The 9,075-nt window shown below is 46.3% G+C and overlaps 2 protein-coding genes across 2 annotated transcripts; both read left to right on the top strand.

Annotated features, from left to right (window-relative positions):
* Positions 1-3,113: 3,113 nt before the first annotated feature.
* LOC107190801 (tigger transposable element-derived protein 1-like) lies at positions 3,114-4,244 on the top strand. The gene has a single exon (XM_015579684.1). It carries the CDS (start codon positions 3,114-3,116, stop codon positions 4,242-4,244), a length of 1,131 nt encoding a protein of 376 aa, XP_015435170.1.
* Positions 4,245-4,950: 706 nt separating this feature from the next.
* LOC107190802 (putative uncharacterized protein FLJ37770) lies at positions 4,951-5,442 on the top strand. Its single transcript, XM_015579685.1, has one exon. The coding sequence runs from the start codon at positions 4,951-4,953 to the stop codon at positions 5,440-5,442; it is 492 nt and encodes a 163-aa protein (XP_015435171.1).
* Positions 5,443-9,075: the final 3,633 nt, after the last annotated feature.

Raw genomic sequence — 9,075 nt, forward strand, 5'->3', positions numbered from 1 at the left:
GGGCCCCAGCCGTGGGCGGACCCGCGGACCGCCGCCGGCCGCCGCCGCTGAGCAAGTCGCCGAGGCGCTCCACTAGGCGCGTCTCCATCTCGGCGACCAGGCGCCCGACGCGCCGCTCCACGGCCCTCTCTACCGCCGCCATGGCGACGGGGCGCTCCTCCCGACACACCCCGCCAGGCGGAGGCGACCGCGGAGCTGGCCGCGGCTCCATCGCCGCCACAGCGGCCGATGCGGCCCGCTCGAGCCGCCGCCGAGGGGGCAACGGTGGCAGCGCCACCGCCCCCGACCCCGCCGGCCCCCTTGCCGGCGGCACAGGCGGTGGCGGCATCAAGGCCCCGACGGGGTCCCCGCCCTCCATCGAGACCTCCATCGGGACCGGGGCCCCCGTCGTCCCCGCCACACTCCCCGCCAGCACCTCCGCCACCGGGGACGTCCGTCCGGCCTCCCGCCGCGCGGGCAGCGCCTCCACAGCGGTGAGCCGGGCGCGGAGGTCTCGCACCTCGCTCTCCAGCACTAGCTCCCGCTCGGAGAGCACCGTCGGCTTGGCCTGCTCCGCAGCCGCATAGCGGATCTGCAGAGCGGCCTCGCGGAGCGCCCGGACGTTTGTCCCCTTCAAGTTGGCGCTGCATCGCGCCACCTTTTCAATGACCTGGATGCGGTCATTTATGACTGCACCCAGATCCGGCGTAGGGGCGCACCGCATCTCCTCTGCCACCGCGTCTGCCGGTGGCAGCCTCTTGCACGACTTGGAGACCGGGGGCGGCGGCACCGCCCGGTCCTCGATGTCCTCCTCGCGGAGGCCCTGCCCCTTAAGCGTAAGCTTAATGAGCTTACGCTTAGCCTCCGCGAGACCAAGCCTCTCTCTGGCCGCAGGGAGCCGCCCCCTCTTCCGGCCGGTCGACGCGCCAGAGCTGACCACCCCCGATCTGAACGACGAGGCGGAGACGGCCGACGCATCGGAGTCCCCATCCTCGTCGTCGCTGATGGCGACGACCCGGTCGATGCTCCTGGAGCTGGAGCACCTGACCAGGCCGTCAGGGAGGCGCCGGAGGCGCACCATCGGTGCACCTCCCGTCATCGGGCGGGCCTTCCCCGACGGGCCAGGCACCGCTTCTGAAGGGGTATTGCTACCCCTTCCTGCTCCAGTAGCCGTTAAGGCACCGCTGGCCTGGTGGTCCACCAAGCGGGCCCCGCAGTCGTCGGATAACGACGCAGGTGTGGCCTGCTTGACCACCACACCCGCGCCGGCTCCTGGGGCACCGAGCTCCCCTGCAGCAGTAACGTTACACTCCTTTGTTGTACTGTCCATCTTGTGTTTCCTCCCACCTCCTTCACCACCAGTAGTAGATAGGAACCCGGTGGCCTGGTGGTCCACCAACCGGTCCTCGCGGTTGTCAGATGACGACACGGGTGCGACCCGCTCAACAACCGCACCCGCGCCGGCTCCTGGGGTTCCGAGGGCCCCTGGAGCCCTGCCATGTTTCGGTTTCCACCGCCTCACTCTCCTGCCACTTATACTGTTAGCACCTTTGACGGCCGAAGCCGCCAAGGGTCCCAGGGGGCATCACGTGGAGGTGGTGTAAGTGGATTTGACCAGACCGCGCCCGCCGACTTCGCCGAAGTTCGCCGCAGCAGACGACACCGAAGTGTCGCCTGATTGTAGGTCGAACATCAGCTCCATCGTGGTTTTTGACGCAGGTCAGAGTGTTACGTAGGAGCCCGAAGACCCCTACGCACCCCTCGCTGCGAAAACCTGATCCAGCCTCGCCCCCCCCCGACATGGTTCCCTAGATTATCATTTCTGGTGATGCCGGGTAAAACGGTAATGACATCTAGATTGTTCCAAGGGAGTACATTATGAAATATAGTATAATTTTAATATTACTATCTATTCCATCCCTTACCACCCTTTATATACTGATTATTATTCCATTCTCTACCCTCTTAATCTCTTTTCCCTGTAAATTCCATACTTCCATCACCATCTATTTATCACTCCCCATCACTCATTTTTCCCTTAAACCCTTATTCATTTCCCACGTATGTTTTCCTCTCCTTTCTTTTTACCCACAATCATTTCTTATCCCCATAACTCCCTGACCTATACATTATTGAAATCCAGCACCTACTTATTATGCTGCGTAATATTCACATACCCTGTTAATATACGCCTATGTTTCATTCATACAGTGCATAAGAAAGAGAACTATCCATTTTTACTTTCTCACCTCACTTTTTAGTCCAGCGTGATAATTTCCTGCTCCTCCTCCTCCCTAATCTCACTTAGTTTCAGCCCCCTACTCTTTTTCAACTTTCGTTCGAACGACAGAGTGTATTTATGGTCATACAAATACCCTGTTCCCTCCTTCATATTAATACCAAAGTTACAATTACCAAACAATCTACTCTACTCACTTCTCTCCCCGATTTTTCTCTCATTTACGAACTCCTCTTGTAGTGAGGGGATATCAGTCTTTCCGGACTCCTCGTTCCTTACATCCTCCCTTACATCTGGTGAAGCTAGCGGGCTATACCTTGGATCCTCTCATCCACCTCCATTTCCCAATCCATTTCCTGTTCCCTCCTACTTCCTTCCTCATCTATATCCATACCTTTTTTTTTTCTTTATTCCCGCGAGATACTATACCTCTTGGGTTACAATACCTCTCCTCTACCCACAGCACCTCCCCCTGGTTCCACCATCATGATATTACCACAGGGGAAGGTGACCGTCTCCAAACGGCTCCTGATTTAATCACGAATATATGTGTCGACCTGCATACGTTTGCATATGTACTTTTAATTTATATATACAGTGGTACTTCGATATACGAGTGCCCTAATATACGAGTGTTTTGAGATACGAGCCGCCGAGCGAGCGATATTTTGCTTTGAGATGAGAGCAAGATTTGAGATACGAGGAATCGCACACTACACCGCTGCGTTAACAGTTTCTCCCACCTCAGACCAGTGATGCCAGAATCGTGGGATTTTCTCGCGAGCGCTTACCCTCTCCATGCCTCCCGTGGGTATTCTACACAATCATATTCTATCCTGTTACAAAGTGAAATTACAAAATAATTGGTGACGAGACAGGACTTTCCTGGAAAAGGATGCCCAATAGAACTTACATAACGGCAGAGGAGAAGACGATGCCAGGTCACAAACCCATGAAGGATAGATTAACTCTAGCACTTTGCGCCAATGCGAGTGGCGACTGCAAAATCAAGCCTCTGCTAGTATACCATTCGGAAAATCCCAGAGCCTTTAAGTCACATAAGATTTTAAAAGAAAAACTGCAAGTTATGTGGAGGGCAAATCCGAAGGCGTGGGTTACCAGGAAATTCTTTGTGGAGTGGATAAACCTGGTGTTTGGCCCTTCTGTTAAAAAATATCTACAGAAAAACAACCTACCCATGCAAGCCCTTCTCGTCCTCGACAATGCCCCTGCTCACCCACCAAATCTCGAAGATGATTTACTCGAAGAGTTCAAGTTTATAAATGTTCTCTACCTACCACCCAACACCACTCCTATCCTGCAGCCCATGGATCAGCAGGTGATTTCTAATTTTAAGAACTTGTACACCAAGCACATTTTTCGGCGCTGCTTGGAGGTGACGGAGAAGACAAACCTTACCCTTCGAGAGTTCTGGAAGGACCACTTTAACATCGTGATATGCCTAAGAATTATTGATCAGGCCTGGCTGGGTGTTACAACGAGGACCTTAACCTCTGCATGGAAGAAGCTGTGGCCTGAGGCTGTAGCTGAAAGGGCCTTCGAAGGATTGGAACCCGAAGTGTCAGTGGTAGAGGAGATTGTTTCTCTGGGAAAATCCATGGGTCTGGAGGTGGATGAGAGAGATGTGAACGGACTCGTCGAGGAACAGTCTCAGGAGCTGACAACCGAGGAGTTACACGATCTACATTCGCAGCGGCATACGGTGGTTCAACGAAAAATTAGTTTTGAAGAGGAGCCAGAGATGGAGGAGGTTATCTCTACAAGAGATATAAAGGAGATCTTGGGAATGTGGGAGAAAGTTGTAGAGTTCGTGGATAAAAATCACCCCGAAAAAGTTGCAACTGGTCGTGCATCGGAGTTGTTCAACGAAACTTGCCTAACTCATTTCCGCAATATCCTGAAAGGGAGGAAGATACAAACCTCCTTGGACAGTTTTTTTAAACGATCTGCAGGTGAAAATAAGCAAAGCATGACGAAAAAAGCGAAGAACAGTGACGAAAATTAAGCGCTTCCGTAAGCACTTCACTTTTTCTTTTATTATGTTTTTATAGAATATGTATTTGTTATTTATAAATAAATGTTTCTTCTTGTAAATACATTTTTCTTATTCAAAAACACTTAACAAAAACAACTGAGGTGGTGTTTTGGGAGCTGGAACGGATTAATGGCATTTCAATTAATTTCAATGGGGAAAATTGCTTTGAGATAAGAGCAATTTGACATACGAGCAAGGTTACGGAACGAATTAAACTCGTATGTCGAGGTACCACTGTATATGTAAATATAAATAAATATATCTATATTTTTTATTTTACTTAATTACTTAATTTAATAGATTAAATTATGACAACTATATACTTCTATGTCTATTTCTCTCTTTATCTTCCTTAGCTTTTATGATATTCATTATAAGATTAGTGATGGTTTCCCAATTAGATTCATTTGATAACATAGACGTAATAATATTATTACCTTTATGTTATCCTCCTTTAGACTGGGTTGTAACTTATTATATGTATCATTTCTAATATCCTGATAGGATATACGTAGTCTCTCCAATAAATACGCGAACTGGGCTACTAGGGTGGCTTTGAGTTGAAGTTTAGCCATGCGCACCGGCTGCTCTGTTGGCGGGGGACAGACCGTCGAGGCGAACGTACAGCTAGAGGCGGTATTTTTTTTGTGGCATCCTTTTTTTGCTCTTGTCGACGATGGAGATTAATGAACAGATGGAACAACAACTCAATATCAAATTTTTGGTGAAACTTGGGAAAAACTCTCAGGAAATTCATGAAATGTTGAGGGCTGTTTATGGAAGTAACGCACTGAAGAAAACAGCTCTTTTCAAGTGGATCAAGCGCTTCAGTGAGGGCTGTGAAGACTGCACGGATGATGCAAGGCCAGGACGACCGTCGACCTCCTGTATTGATCAAAACATTGAACGTGTGCGGTCTCTAGTGCTTTCCGATCGTCGACTCACTGTCCGGATGATTACTGATCAACTGAATTTAGGAAAATCATGTGTGCACACGATTGTATCAGAACATTTGGAGTTCAGAAAATTGTGTGCAAAAATTGTCCCAAAGTTGCTGACACCTGACCAAAGGTTAAGAAGGACCGAATGCTGCACTGACTGGAAAAACTCCGTTCAAACTTCCGGTTGGCTTGAAAGGATCATAACTGGTGACGAATCATGGTTCTAGGAGTACGACATCGAGCTGAAATCACAGAGCAAGGAATGGAAAGCAAAAGATGAACCACGAACGAAAAAATTTCGAAAAAGCCAATCAAAAATCAAAGTCATGCTGCTCGTTTTTTTTGACATTCATAGTGTTGTCCACCATGAATTTCTTCCTGAAGGACAAACAGTAAATGCTGCCTTCTACGTGGAGGTTCTCAAGCGCTTGAGGGATCGTGTGAGGCGAGTGCGATCAAAATTGTGTGGTGGTGATGGATGGCTGCTGCATCATGACAATGCGCCTGCACATTCAGCAGTGATTGCCCGCGAGTTTCTGGCTCGTAATTCGATCGCCACGCTACATCACCCTCCCCTACTCACCAGACTTAGCCCCCTGCGATTTCTTTTTGTTCCCGAAATGTAAAATGGTCATGCGGGGGCGGCACTGGGACGACGTGGAATCGATAAAACATGAAACGACAAGACTACTGAAAAGCCTGACGTCTGAAGACTTCCAGGAATGTTTTCAACAATGGCAACGGAGATGGGACAAGTGTATTGCTACAAATGGGGAGTATTTTGAAGGGGATAAGATTGATGTACCCTAAATTTTGTAAAATAAAGTTTTTATAGCATCAGTTCGCGTATTTATTGGGCAGACTACGTATAACAATCGACTCGTGCAATGAGCTTGGAGATTGACTTTATTTATTCACGCGTGTCTATTGACGGGAGTTTTATATTAGACTGACTGTATTCTGCATGAATCAGTCAATACAGTTTCAATAACCTATAAATATAAAAATCTCTATAAGCTAGGAACTTTATTGTCTTAAGAACTGTAGGTTTTATTTGTATTATAATACAAAAATAAAAGTAATAATAATATGAATGTTGAGATAATATAAGGAAAAGAACAAAATGGTAACACTAAGCAAACCGTACAACAACCGTAACACACGTCTCTCGCATACCAATTCGTCTCCAAGCATACAACGTACTGCCTTTCTTCATGCGCAAAATCACTGCTGCTTTCGAACTCAGGTGCCCGTTGACCTTACATACACACTCACACATTCCGCTCCTCGACGGCTGTCGCGCGATGACAGTGTTTACATCTTTTGTCTTTACTCGGCATCGCGCGATTTCAAATTAACTGTTCAGCGAGCACATCCTCGCACACGCGCACTCATGCTCACAACCGTCGCACTCACACTACAGACCTATTTTATAGATGGCGTATGTGCTACTTGCACAGACGTACGCCACACCCGCGACGAAACTCCTTGTCTCCGGCGACGATTGCCGAATTCGGTCCGATAATCATTGAACTTCTCGGCGAGACGCGCGGTACGAACTCGCCGCGACGACGCTGGCTTCTCGGCGCACATGACGTCATTCCGCGGCCCAGCCAATCTTGAACAACCAGGCTTGAATTAAGATGAGATGCTGTAGTAGAGTATAAAAATTATGTAGAGGTTAATATTAATTTAGTTTAACTTTAGTTATTGTTTCTATTACTGTTTCTATATCTGTTCTTTTCTTTCTTTTCTTTGTCCCTGTCATAATTTTCTTTTATTTCCATAATTTGCTTTATGTAGGCTTTGATGATCTTCCTATTTTTTTCGTTTTTTAACATTACTATTAGGTTTTCAGGGGTTAATTTAGCTCCGATTTCTTTGTCCATTTGTTCTCTGTCTGCTGTCCATTCACTGCATTCAAACAAAATATGGTTTGCATCATCTTTTTCGTCATTGCAGAACCAGCATCTAGCAATGTCTATTTTGTTTATTTTATTTAAATATTCCCCGTAGGACCTGTGCTCTTCTATGCTTTGGGTTATGTTAGAGTTAGTGGTTCAGGATAATCAGCCGGGATCAGAAACAGTCTTATTCAGTCAAACACAGACTTATAATTAATATTGCATAAGTTTATTAATAAAGTGCTCTAAAATGTAGCTCTAAATGTAGTTAAAACACACGTGCTCTAAAATGTAGAATTTATTTCTAATAGGTTAGGTGGTAGTCAAGGATTTGCGGTCCCCAATCCACCCATTCCCTTACGTTTGGGATGAGCTGTCGTGTCCATCCCCCGTGTTCTGCGCTGTTCCAGTTCAATTGCCAGTTATCCAGAGTCCTTTTTCTTTCTTCTTCCTTTAGTTTATACTTGTTTATGAAATTTTTGTCTTTTTTCTTTTCCTCTTGTTGCCTTTCAAAAATTCTTTTCTTCTCTTCTACTAGCATCCTCCATGGTGGTTGCCCCGTCATGACGCACAAGGCCTCATGTGAGGTCGTGCAGTACGCCCTTGTTAGTTTGATTAACATCGTCTTTTGCACTCTATGTATTTTACTTCTGCACCATGCAATATCCATGGCCCTGTACCACACTGGTGCCCTGTACATGATAATAGACTCTATTACCCTGTAATAGAGGCACCTGATGTGATAGGAGGGTCCCTTATTATTCACCAGTAATCTGGTTAACGCACCTGCTGTTTTAGTGGCTTTTTCGCATGTTTTTTCTATTTGCGCTTTAAACGCCTGATTTTCTTCAATTAGTACCCCTAGGTATTTGACACACCTCGTATTTTGTATACTTACATTTCCCATCTTAATTTCCAATCTGTCAATTAATTTCCTGCCCGTGAGCAGAATTACTTCCGTTTTTTCCCTAGCAAATTTCATTGATTCTCCATCGAACCATTTTTCTATTAATTTCAGAGCCTTGTTTACTTTGATTATTATTTCCTCTGTGCTTTTGTCGTGTATTATTAATGCAACATCATCTGCGTATCCTATAATTTTTATACATTCCGGAAGTCTTATTTTTGGCAGTGAGTCATACACTAGGTTCCACAAGATAGGACCCAATATGAAACCCTGTGAAACCCCAGCGTAGACCTTTTTCGTGTATTACACACCTTCCACTTTATACATTATTTCTCTGTTGACTATACATATAATCTTTTAGTATGTTTGTTAGTTTCGGGCTAAACTTTCTCCTTTTAATTGCTTCCTCGATGCTTGTTGTTTGAATTGTATTAAAAGCATTCTTAGCATCGAGAGTAATCAGTACACAGTGTTGTTTTTTATCGTTAGCTTCATTCCAAATCTGTACTGCGCTTACGAGTGCATGTGCAGTCGATTTTCCTTTACAGAACCCATACTGATTTCTCTCGAAGCAAGTTTCTGTTAATATTCTAATTTTGATAGTGTGACGTCCGCGCGTCTAATTTAATTTAACTTCGTTACATATTTATATACATACTTATAGGTCCATAAGGTAATGCATCATTAATAACACATAATTATAATAAATTTATATAACAACATTTATTCATAAAATAATATACCACTATGGTTTGTTTTTCGATAGATGATGCCTGGGAGGTAGACCCGAGTTTCCGCGGTGTTGTCGCGATCGCGAGACACCTACGGCACTTGTGTCTTTCTCACTCTTCGCGTCTTGGCCAATGACGTGCGACCGTCGACATGAGTCCTCGCCTACGGTCGTCTGTCTCCATCGCACGTATTACAAACCTCTCGAGAAGGACCTACCTACAATCTCCAAGAGTGGGGACTGCGTTCGGCACGCACCCGTCAATCATCCATTGTCTGGAAATGGCGGAGAATGTTGACGAGAGGCTGAACGTTTTCAC

The sequence above is a fragment of the Dufourea novaeangliae genome, unplaced genomic scaffold (assembly GCF_001272555.1).
Source record: "Dufourea novaeangliae isolate 0120121106 unplaced genomic scaffold, ASM127255v1 scaffold231, whole genome shotgun sequence".
NCBI lineage: Eukaryota > Metazoa > Arthropoda > Insecta > Hymenoptera > Halictidae > Dufourea > Dufourea novaeangliae.

What these genes read in the sequence shown, in the direction of transcription:
- LOC107190801 (XM_015579684.1), top strand. Translation starts at nt 3,114, where the DNA reads ATGCCCAATAGAACTTACATAACGGCAGAGGAGAAGACGATGCCAGGT.
- LOC107190802 (XM_015579685.1), top strand. Translation starts at nt 4,951, where the DNA reads ATGGAGATTAATGAACAGATGGAACAACAACTCAATATCAAATTTTTG.